Raw genomic sequence first — 12815 nt, forward strand, 5'->3', positions numbered from 1 at the left:
AGAAGAACAATGCGTTTACATTGGCTGGAGCGAGGAGGAGAGGAGAGCGGCAGCAGGTGGGCAAGTGCTTCCCTGCACACTATGCACCCATGTTTGCTGTATCTTCTGAATATAATATTGTCCCCCACAGTTTCAATTACAGTCAGAGAGTCAGCACAGTTGCATAATTAGTGCTCTTTAGTGCTCTTTACGGCCTTTCCTCCATGGTAAGTGCTTGGAATGTACTAACCTCTCCTCACTAATAAGCATTCATGCGGGTAACCCTCTTCTTGACTACAGCCACAGGGAGATAGTGTACAATGGTGGCTACAGCAAAGAGAGAAGTGAGGACCTGTCTCTCTGCTGGATGAAGGTAATGTAAGTCGCTGCTTTGCTCTCCTTGCCCAAGGACCATGGTCCCCCACTACCCCCCCCCCCCCTCTGGTACGATTGTGGGGATCTTGGGGGGGGGGAGGGGGCTATTGTTAGACCCCTGCATATAACTATTCTCAACATATGCTGCAAAAGTACCTTGTGAGTCTAATTTCAAATCCATGTTCCATTTCATTGCCTCTAAAAAACAAAACCTAAACACTTTCCTGGCTTTGCTACTCTACATAATTAAAGTTATGTTAATAAAAGAAAAGAAAACATTTTATTAATTAAGGTTTATGTCTGCAGAACAGACTTTAATTTTGTCTGTTGATGTTTGCATCTCCTCCTTTGTTAGATTTACTAATCCCATAATGATTAAACCATATTTATCTGCTGTCGTGAAATCACCCCAAGAGGAGTGTTAAGCATTTTGATAACCTGAGACTATAGTTAGCTGACTGCAGGGATGTTCCTCTTGATACAATAGACTGAGCAGTAGCTTAAAGTGGGATAAAAGTCCACATTAGCTGAAAAAGAAAATCATCTAATACGAAAATACTTATTTAGCTTACCTATCCTACTGTTTTTAGATGCTCACTGTCAGACATAGGAGAAATGTGATATGGGAAAAAATATTTCTGCTGGTTTCTGTCTTTACTGTCCCTCCCACTGTCCTCAAAGCCCATCAACAGGGCATGTTTTGTGGAAATCCACAGAGGCAGTGCATGTTTGTGGTTTTCTGCAAAGCATGCACTGTTGGTGGGCCTTCAGGACAGGGTTAGGGAACTGTGCCCTAGACAACAGGATTGCATCACTGGGAAAACTCTTCAAGGAAGAAGGGGAGGAGGAGTTCAATTACCTTCTGGTCATAGTGCCATTGTCTACAAATCTGAAATAGGAAGCATTCTGGTATCTGCACGCTGATATAAGCTTGTAAAGCAGGCCATACACTGGCTCGATTCACGGCCGTTTCGACAGCAGATCCGATCCTGGGATCGAATCTGCTGCCAATCGCTTGCGCTAAACGCACCCGCTGATCCGATTCCCTCCCGAAATCGGATCGGTCCGTCGATCGCGCCGTGCGGGAAATTACCCTCGATCGCCCGGCGGTAGGAGCGCGTCGCTTGCGGCGTACGATTCGGGCCCGATCCGAGCATGTATACATTACCTGAAGCTGGCTCCGGGGTCCTCTTCTCCTCGCTGCACCGCATTTCCGCATGTCCCAGTGTACGCTTATACTTCCTGTGTCACTCCGGTGACCAGGAAGTTGAAATAGAGGGCGCTCTATTTGAACTTCCTGGTCACGGAGTAACACAGGAAGCGCCGGGATGGAGCAAGAACAGCGGTGCGGTGCAGTGCGGAGAAGACGCCCGGGAGCCAGCCTCAGGTAATGTATACGGGGGGGGGGGGGGGGGGGGGGGACAGGCGGCAGGAGCAGCTGAACAGATTGTGATCGGTTTCAGGCTGAAATCGATTCACAATCTGTTTGCAGTAAAGGCAGCCATACGATCCCTATCTGATCAGATTTGATCAGATAGGGATCTGTCAGCTGGTCGATCTAATGGCACATCGACCAGTGTATGGCCACCTTAACTGTAGCTAAAGAGAAACCCTAAAAACTTCCCACAATCCCGCTGACAGTGGACAGTTCCTTCAATTAGGCAGAGGCACCCAGGCCAGGTAAAAAGAAAAAAAAATTGGGGAGGACATAGGACATAGAGACAGATTTTTAGAAAAAAAAGAAAAACAGGTTTACTTATATTTTTGGAGCACTAACTATTTTTTGGCATTTTTTTTTTAACTTTTGCATGTTACAACCCCACAGGCCCCATGTACCAAACTTCCAAGGCTGTGGAGTCGGAGCAATTTTGGGTACACGGAGTCAGTGATTTCACAAACTGAGGAGTCGGATGATTTTGTACAAGATCCACAGCCCTGGTAAGTATTAGACCAAGGAGTCAGAGCCATTTTGGTTACCCGCAGTTAGAGTGGGAGCATTTTTGTACCGACTCTACAGCCCTGCAAACTTCAGTCATGAATTGTCTCAACTTACTGCAAGCAAATCACTTACTGTTCATTGTTCCCAATGAAGTAAACTTTAATACTGATTTTTGTCATTTTGTTCTGAGTACTTGTTTGCTTCCTGGATGAGAAAGTAACTGCAGTGAACTAAAGAAATGACTCCTGAGAAAAGTTCTGTACGTCAATGAGGTGAGGCATGGCGCTGACGTAAAGAACAATTCTCACGAGTCGTCTCTTTAGTTCAGAGCTGTACGGGTTCAGATTGCACTTACAATGCCTATAAAGGTATCAGAGGATTATTCTGTAACCGAAGGGGTGGAAGAACAATCCTCTGATACCCTTATAGGCGTTACAAGTGCAAATCAGAGCCCGCACAGCAGACTTGTACAGCTCTGGAAACCTCAGGCATATACAGATTGCTGGAGTTCAACACACATTTACTGTTGTCCATCGGGCATTAGCTGGTGATTTATAATGATGTGAAATTAAACTCCCTATTTTCATCAAACCTAGCAACACACTGTGAGAAGCACCAGCAAAGCAATTTAGCATATATAGTCCAGTGTGCCGAGAATTCCAAAAATGTGTATGTTGGGGAGGCCATGTAAACACTAAGGCCCCATTTACACTTAAAGTGTACCTCCAGACTAAAAATCTACTCAGCAGTAGAGATGGCCCGAACCGTTCGCCGGGCAAATCTCGCTGAGCCTTGTACTACATCCGGGTCGCTATGACTCGGAGTAGTACGCCTGCGCTGGCCCGGCGGTGCACGTCCTATATCACGCTCCTGTTGCCGGGCACTCTCTGAGCATGAGCGTGATGTCACTCATGACATCACGCACATGCGCAAAAACTTTAAATAGTATAGATTCATGTCACTGTCAATGAAGTGAGATCACAATTTAAGCCTTTCTATAGTTATAGTGTTATGTCCCTATTGTAGGCTAAGAACAATTTGGGGGGACACCAGTTAAAGTGTACCTGAGATGTGCATAATGTGAGTATTTATACTTATCTGGGGCTTCCTGCAGCCCCATGAGGTGCGTGGGGTCCCTCGCTGTCCTCCCGGCCGATTCATTGCTTTGTAATCTCCTCCTGTAATCGGAACAATTGTGCGCTTCTGCACATGCATGGCCTGGCCACGTGCACCACCGCAGCGCTCACATACCCAGGAGCATGATACACAGGCGCAGGACGTTCCTGGGCACAAGAGCGCAGAGGTGGGTGGGTGCACTCATGCAATAAATCTGACTTGGAGCATCTGTGATCTGTGTATCCAACTGCAGCTGTGCGAATGTCACGCTGATACGAGAGTAAGTGCAGTCAGTGGATCGCTGATGCTGACAGTGGTTACCAAGGGCAACCCAATTAATTAGATATGAACATGTTTATGGCTGTAAGGATGCATCATTGTGGAATATCTGTTTAGTCATGTCCCAAAGGCAGTATGTCACTGGAGTTCCTCTAATTGTATTTTTTTGGGGGATGGGAGAAAACCAGAGTGCCTGGAGAAAAGCCACACAGACAATGTCCTGCCCCTGATTTCACCTGGGAATACTACCACTGCATAGTGAGTGTGCTATACAGTATACTATTAGCTGCACTGATTCCAAAGTAGACAGCAGCAGGCCAAATGACAAACCAAAGTCGCGTCAGCTCGAGGATGACTCACAAAGAAATACATGTGTTGAAAAGGCTGAGAACCTCTGCTTTAGAGGATCACCATAGATCAGCACTGAGCAAACTTCGCCCTGCGGGCCAGATATCGCCACTAACCCGGCCCACCGTCAGAAGGCCGGATTTCCTTTACACCCTCCCTCCAGAGTCGGGAGTGGAAGGAAACCAAGGGTTAACACACTCCTACTCGCCGCTTCCTGTGTCGGGTCTTCATAACCACAGGGCTTCATGTGAGACGCTGTCAGGACGTGCCAGCGTATTACACGTTGGCACGCCCTGACGGTGTGTCGTGATGCGTGTCACATGACACACTGTGGCCATGGAGACCCGACGCAGGAAGCGGAGTGTATGTGAGTGTTAACCCTTTGTTTTCTTCCGCTTGAGAGACTGCAGGGAAGGAGGGAGGGAAGGAATGTTAGGTATGTGGCCCGTGGTACCCAGCTTGCGGCCCGGGCTGTGCAAAGTTTGCCCAGCCCCTCCATAGATGAATAGCAGATAACCCCTAAATGCAAAGCTTGTCACGTCATACCCAAAGACAGCCCCAGTGTACAACTGATGCCAAATAGGTTTCTACTAAGCATCGAGTAAGAAGTCTTCACACTTGTGCCCATGTGATCCAGAGCTGGATCATCTACAAGGAACCTTAAGCAAATGCCTAGTGGCCTAGTAAGTGTCACGGGGCCAGGTTGACCTCAGCCTCCTACAAATCTTACCAAAAAAGCTATGTGGCCAGGAAGTGTGGGCCCAAAGCCACTATCTTGCCTAGGGCCCAATTTCACCTTAATCCATCCCTGATATATTTTCCTGTTTTATAAAAGAATAATTACAACAATCCTGCTTTCACTTCGTTTTTATAAGCCGTTGAATGAGAGGAGGAAAAGGAATTGAAATAAGTTCAGCACAAACTTCCAACTTGTCAAAATAGTCTAAGGTTCTAAATGCACTGCATTTAAATGTGTGCCTGGATCAGCCTTCAATAGCAATTAAACCTGCGCTATGAACCAGAACTAGCGGACCTGAACAGGTTAAAATAGCAGAGAAGTGAGAGTAACTGTAAGGAAAAGAAGGCCGAGTCTGGGAATGGGGATGATTTATCTCACCATCATGCTATAAGATAACTGACCTTTACTTGCTCATTTTCTAAAGTGATTTCTTTTGCAACTAATAGGCCTGCTCATATTTAATGCAAGGAGATCTCCAGCAGAGCGGGTGCTATGCTGGCAGCAGAATCCGGCTAAGTGATGTGGCTCAGACAGCCTTGCCCTGCACTGTGACATCATACCACTCACTCATTACACAATGTGGCCATTTCACTTCATATTGTGTGGTAAAGGAAAGGCAGTGTTTAAAAGGCTGCGGGATTAATAGGAAGAAACGTACAGAATGGAATCATTTCCACCTCCATTAAAGGCCAGAAGACAAGTCTTTTATATCATACTTCAGCTTGCCAAGATCCATTTGGTATTGCACTAGCAGCTGTTAAAGAGAAACGGATCACCAGGGGGCTCTGTATGGCTGATATTGTGGTGAAACCTCTCCCACAGGACACTGTGAGGACCATGGTCCTGGCAGTTTCCTGACTGTGAACCTTGTTGCATTGTGGGAAATAGCTGTTTACAGCTGTTTCCAACTGCCAAAAAAGCAAGCAGCATCTCCTTCCAGTAACATCACCTGCCAGCAGTAAAAATTTAACCATGGGATAAATTTTAGAATGTAAATCAGGGAAAGGAAAGCTTTTACAAAGGGCAATCACTGACTAAATAATTTATACATTTATAGTGAGGATATGTACTGGGGAGAGAAATTGTGGTCAGCTTTGTAGGTTAGGGTTAGGAGTTTGAACTGGATCCTCTAATTAATTAACAAAGAGGGGCAGCTGAGGAAGATCGAGAAGAGAGATGAATGAGACAAGCAGCTGAGTTCAGTACCGACTGGAGCGGGGCCAGTCTGTTAGAAGGTAGTCCACAAAGTAGTATGTTGCAGTAGTCTAGATGAGATATTATAAGAGCATGTATTAACATTTTAGTAGTGTCTTGAGTGAGAAAAGGTCAGATGCGAGATATGTTTTTGAGTTGGAGATGGCAGGAGCTGGTTATGGAGTGAACATGAGGAGTAAAAGAGAGAGATGAGTCGAATATTACCCCCAAGCACGGTGCTTTGGGAACTGAAGTTATGGGAGTGTTATTAACATTTATTGTTACTTCAGGCAGAGAGGTGGACAGAGACGGTAGAAAAATGATTAGTTCTGTTTTACTCATATTAAGTTTTAAGAAGCGAGATGACATGAAGGAGGATATAGCAGACAAGCAGTCAGGAACACGTTTGAGGAGGGAGTTAAGGTCTGGGGCCGAGAGTTACAGTTGTGTATCGTCTGCATACAGGTGGCATTGAAACCCAAATGAGTTGATTACGGTAAGTCACCAAGACTGTGCATGTAGATGGAGAAGAGGAGGGGACCAAGGACAGAGCCTTGAGGAATCCCAACAGACAAAGCATGAGGAGAAGAGATCTGATCTGAGTAGGAGACTGTGACCCTAATCCCTTACAATAATCATATGTCTGTGTATGTATCGTGTAGTGCATGTGTCATAGTCTAGGGCCAATTTAAGGGGAAGCCAATTAACTCATCTGTATATTTTTGGGATGTGGATGGAAACTGGAGTGCCCGGAGGAAACCCACACAGACATGGGAAGAACATATTAACTCCATGCAGTGCCCTGGCTGGGTTTCCAACCGGGGACCCAGTGCTGCAAGGCAAGAGCGCTAACCACTATGCCATTGTGCTGCCGTTTATGCGAACAATAGCAAATCACCTTCCAATTACTTACAATCCCACAAATCGGATTCAATGATCCCATGTGAGGAAAGTATGAGGAGTGTGTGAGGAGTCCATTGTGTTGACAATATCACTGCATTGCAAAGCAATGTTATTCTTATGGGGCATTCCACATAGAGTGCAGTAACTGGGTAACATGTTTAAAGTATCAGTAAGGCATACATACATTGTACTGTATGCCTCAATGTATGGTCCCACCACATCAGTAACGCACGGTCAATCTTTTCAGCTACATTGAGTTGTAATGTTATTGCAACACAACTGACTTAGCATGGAAGAGGCCTTACTGTTCAGTTCATGGGGGTCTTTGTTTTTTTTACGCGTTTGAATTCATTCATGTATAACCTCTGCTTTGCCAGCCATGTGGACTGAGTGCAGAGCAGCATCAGGTGTTCTGTTCTACAGACTAGTTCTGATCATTCCCTAAGCCGAAGCGGCAATGACAGCCTTTCACAGCAGCACCCCCTGCGGGCGACTCTGAAATCACCACCTGTTCTCAGCAAGTTGCAAATTTGAAAAGTATGTTGAACATCCCTCTGCCTCACAGCTACATTTCGGCAGGCTTTAGCTTTGAACTTTACGCAGACATTTCAGGAGCTGTAATGCTGTCCACATAATTACGCCTCCTGCTCCGACAGCCTGAGCAAGCAAAGAACAGGAACATATAACTGACTGACCTGAATTTCATTCCATATATCTTCATCTACCAGTGTGGCGGCTGTGTAGTGCTGCAGCGGTACAATCAGACAATGGCCTTCTGTGAGGGAAAGGTGGTTGGGGAGACACAAATAGACCTGGAAAATAGAATGACCACAGGTTACTTGGAGCGTTTAAATCAATGTGCTGTGTTAAAAACCTGTATATCAATTTATGATGTGGTTACATTTTGCATACAAATTTCCACAAATTCTTAATGAGTTAATCAAATCCAAGAGCTGCTAATCAATTGCATGGCAGTTGGTTACGATTATTATTTAGTATTTATATAGCGCCGACATCTTCAACAGGGCAGTACAGAGTATATTGTCTTGTCACTAACTGTCCCTCAGAGGGGCTCACAATCTAATCCCTACCTAAGATATAGGTCTATGTATGTATCGAGTAGTGTATGCATCGTAATCTAGGGCCAATTTTTAGGGGGAAGCCAATTAACTTCTGTGTATATTTTTGAGCGGTGGGCAAAAAAAATGGAGTGCCCGGAGTAAACCCACGTAGACACGAGGAGAACGTACAAACTCTGTGCAGATAGTGCTCTGGCTGCAGGGCTGTGGAGTCAATACAAAAATCATCAGACTCCAACTCCTCAGTTTATGAAGCCATTGACTCTGGGTACTCACATTTGATCAGACTCCAACTCCTTAGTCTAATTCTTACCAGGGCTTTGGAGTTGGTGAAAATAATCCGACTCCAACTCCTCAGTTTTTGAAACCACCAACTCTGACTCCAGGTACCAAAAATTTCTCCGACTCCTACACCACAGCCCTGCCTGGCTGGGATTTGAACTGGGGACCCAGCGCTGTAAGGCAAGAGTGCTAAACACTATGCCACCGTGGTGCCTGTTGGTTAACGTATTGTCAAATCAGTGGAACTATGAAAATAATAATGCTCTGCGTTGAAAGGAGGTGTGGTCAAGCCCCATGATCTCCCATAATGCACCTGTCCATGAGGGTCTAAAAAGACTTGTTTCATGCCAGGTAACCAAGTGAGGATTCACAAGGTATACACCTACTGCTCTCAATGTTCAAAATGAGCAGTGTAGGAAGGAGGAAAATCTGTATATGGATTTGACGCAGGGAGGAGCTAAACCAAAATATAGTAGCAGAGGAAAAAAAAAGAAAAAGAAAACAACACATTGCAAACTAAAAAGTAACAGAAGCAGGGGTGCAGCTAAGGTTTTGGTGGCCCCAAGCACTCCATAACTTGAGGCCCCCATCCACGAAAGAAGATCTACAAAATGGATAGCCAGACCTTAAAGAGACTCCGTAACAAAAATTGCATCCTGTTTTTTATCATCCTACAAGTTCCAAAAGCTATTCAAATGTGTTCTGGCTTACTGCAGCACATTCTACTATCACCATCTCTGTAATAAATCAACTTATCTCTCTTTTGTCAGACTTGTCAGCCTGTGTCTGGAAGGCTGCCAAGTTCTTCAGTGTTGTGGTTCTGTGATGCATCTCCCCCTCCAGGCCCCTCTCTGCACACTGCCTGTGTGTTATTTAGATTATGGCAGGTTCTCTCTGCTCTATTATCTATTACAAGCTGGATAAATCCTCCTCTGAGCTGGCTGGGCTTTCACATACTGAGGAATTACATACAGGTAGAGCTGTCTGCACTCTGCAGAAAGAAACAGCCTGACACTTCAGTGGAAGATAGCTGCAGGGGGAAAGGAAACACACAAATGATCTCTTGAGATTCAAAAGGAAGGGTGTATACAGCCTGCTTGTGTATGGATGTATTTTCTATGTGTGGACATACTGTACATCAACCTACTTCCTGTTTTGGTGGCCATTTTGTTTGTTTACAAACAAACTTTTTAAAACTGTTTTTAACCACTTTTAATGCGTCGAGGAGCGGCGAAATTGTGACAGAGGGTAATAGGAGATGTCCCCTAACGCACTGGTATGTTTACTTTTGTGCGATTTTAACAATACAGATTCTCTTTAAAAGGGCAAAAAAATGGGCGTTGCCAAAACATGATGTGGGTGGAGTCAAATACTAGCAGTTTCTAGGCTAAATTGCACCCAGGGCGAGGGCGTAAAATGCACCCCCAACGTGGAGACCGGTATAGGTGCCCGCACTATAGGTAGCCAGCAATAGGTCCCCCCAGTATAGGTAGCTCATATAGTTGCCCCCAGTATAGGTAAGATAGGTAGGTGCCCCCATATAGGTTAGATAGGTAGCTGCCCCCATATAGGTTAGATAGGTTGGTGCCCCCATATAGGTTAGATAGGAAGGTGCCTCCAATATAGGTAGCCAGTATATTTGCCCCAGTATAGGTTAGATAGATATATGTCCCCCAGTATAGGTTAGATAGATATATGTCCCCCAGTATAGGTTAGATAGATATATGTCCCCCAGTATGGGTTAGATAGGTATATGTCCCCCAGTATAGGTTAGATAGGTATATGTCCCCCAGTATAGGTTAGATAGGTATATGTCCCCCAGTATAGGTTAGATAGGTATATGTCCCCCAGTATAGGTTAGATAGGTATATGTCCCCCAGTATAGGTTAGATAGGTATATGTCCCCCAGTATAGGTTAGATAGGTATATGTTCCCCAGTATAGGTTAGATAGGTATATGTCCCCCAGTATAGGTTAGATTGGTATATGCCCCCAGTATAGGTTAGATAGGTACATGTCCCCCAGTATAGGTCAGATAGGTACATGTCCCCCAGTATAGGTTAGATAGGTACATGCCCCCCCTCCCCCCTATAGCCAGGAGGGTGCACGCAGCAGCGGGGAGAGAGAAGTTTCCACTTACCTGCCTTCATCCTGCACGCAGCTTCTATCTTCAGCCTCCCCTGGCGCGCGCCGCATCGGTAAGAGCTCCCCTTGTGATGGCATGCGGTACGTCATCAAAGGGGGCGCTGTTACCATAGGGACAGACGCCAGGACAGGAAGTAGATAGAAGCTGTCAAGATCGAGGTAGGCAAGTTGAAACTTCTCTCTCCCCGCCGCTCCGCCTGGTGCCCACATGCCCGCCGCCGCCAGCAGCAGAGCGAGGCCCCCCGCAGTGTGAGGCCTCAAGCGGGGCTTGGCTTGCTTGTATGCTGGTGGTGTCCCTGCATAGAGGATAGATCAAAAAAATGATTGATATGCACCAGGTAATTTGTTTATGTTGTTTGATATACCTTGAGCCTACAAATCATCATCTTTACAGCTGACAAACAAGAAAAAAAAAAGGAAAAACAGAACAGACAGCACCAACAGCCATTATCTACTGTATAAACATTCCCACTAACAATGTAAGAGGCTTAAAGAGAACCTGTACTGAGTAAAAATATTTAAAATAAACACATGAGGTAACTTCAAATGAACATTGCAGTTACCTTGCCATCAGTTCCTCTCAGAAGCTCACCAATTTCTTCTGACAATAATCCCTTCCAGTTCTGACAATATTTTGTCAGATCTGAAATATATCAGTTGCTGTCACTAAAATATCAGTTGCTGTCAGTTATAGCTGAGAGGAAAACCAATGTACCAGGTAATGTCCATGTTTCCCTATGGCTGAAGTGGGCGATGTTACAGTTTAACTGTGTGCTGACCAGAAAGCTGTTATGGGGTAATGGCTATTTTCAAAATGGAGGACGGAAAATTCCCTTGATCACAGTGAACAAACAGGACGCGGGACAGGAGAAAGACACTGAGGAGTAGACTACATGGAAGGTAAGTATGACTTGTGTATGCTTATTTTGACTTTTAATTTTCAGTTCAGGTTTTCTTTAAAGTTTATTTTTTTAAATATACATGTACAAAGGGAGATACCGTACTACTTGCTTGGCAGTTGGAAACAGCTGTGATTTCCCACATTGCAAGGAGGTTCACAGACTTGGAACTGTCAGGAGCAAATCTAGCTGCAAACAGCTTCAACAGAATATGGTTATTTACTCATGTGATACAATGAGGGCAGCCATGCTCTGTTTGTCACATTGTCACAGGCTGAGGGCTGGAGATGCTATCAGCTTGCCTGTGTGTAAATTCAGTCCCTTCTCCTCCTCCCCTCTGCCTCTGAAATCTCTGGCTAGTAACCTCCTCCTCCTTCTGCCTAAACTGGGCTCCCATAAGCCCTTGCTACAGTGCCAAGGCACTCTGTAGGAGCTGTGGGCGAGGCTTGTTTAGTTTATAGCAAATTAGAGTATAAAAAAATGCCAGAAAAGGCACGTCACTTTACATACTGGAAAAGAATGCTTGCCAGCACTTCGATGTGCCACTCTGCAGAATCCATATTTTGCCTTGATGTTCTGCTTTTATGAGATTATTATTTTGCCCCAAAGAACGGTTGATATATTCTTAGCAAATAATAAAGATGTGCGCTATCCCCTCCAGCGGGTGCTGTAAGTGGCACATACGCAAATAAACCAGACAGGCCCTGATGGTTATCTGTTCTATAACAAAGGGGTATTATTTCCTGAGCTGTGATTCCATCTATCACATGGCTGCAGCAACAACCGCCACCATTAGGTGAGCAGCATTTTCTCCAGAGCGCAGTGTCAGGTTTCATCTCCCAGATGCCAGGCTGCTGCCTATTGTCCTGTACTGGTAATGCTACAATCTGTACAGCAATTTCATGCTAACCTGATTCACCCTCCAGCTTCCAGTTACAAAGTAATCTCGCTGCAATCGGATTGCAAAAAAAAAAAAAAAACTTCTGTTCCCAAAGACATGCCTGGCCTGTATCTTTAGGTTTCTTTGTGAGAGAACCGCCTGTAAAACATATTTAAAGGAACACTATAGCGAAAAAAGTAAGCAGTTCAGAAATCTGACAGAACCAACAGGTTTTGGACTAGTCCATTTCCTCATGGGAGTTCTTAGGGTTTTCTTTGTTTTCGAAAGCATTTCCTGAATGGCAGTTTGCCCCAAAAAAGATATAACAGCCAACCTTCCTACTCACTTTCACACTATTTTGACTTAGCAACTGCCATTCAGGAAATGCTTTTGAAAACAAAGAAAACCCTGAGAATTCCCCATGAGGAGATGGACTAGTCCAAAACTTGTCGGTTCTGTGCGATTTTAACTGCTTACTTTTTCCGCTGGAATGGTCCATTAACTAGTTACTGCACAGCATGCAGTATATCTACGACCCTGCAGTACCTCTGAAGTCCCAGGGATGTAGAAAATCTGCTGCTGTGTGCGCTCCCTGCGTGTGCTCCTGCGCATGTCCTCGTCGCCCCCCATTAGTAAGGAGATCAGTGAACGAGAACACA

The 12815-nt window shown here is 45.1% G+C and overlaps 1 protein-coding gene across 2 annotated transcripts in view; it reads right to left on the bottom strand.

Moving 5' to 3' along the window:
• The window catches only part of CWF19L2 (CWF19 like cell cycle control factor 2), a 229768-nt gene that overhangs the window by 19746 nt on the left and 197207 nt on the right, over positions 1-12815 (bottom strand). For both annotated transcript variants that reach the window (XR_011026053.1, XM_068266886.1), the window contains exon 14: positions 7568-7684. Coding sequence is in view for 1 of the 2 variants with exons in the window: in XM_068266886.1 (XP_068122987.1) it covers positions 7568-7684 (117 nt within the window). In the remaining variant the exon portion in view is untranslated. The remainder of the gene's footprint in view (positions 1-7567; positions 7685-12815) is intronic.

The sequence above is a fragment of the Hyperolius riggenbachi genome, chromosome 2 (assembly GCF_040937935.1).
Source record: "Hyperolius riggenbachi isolate aHypRig1 chromosome 2, aHypRig1.pri, whole genome shotgun sequence".
In the NCBI taxonomy this organism is placed as follows: domain Eukaryota; kingdom Metazoa; phylum Chordata; class Amphibia; order Anura; family Hyperoliidae; genus Hyperolius; species Hyperolius riggenbachi.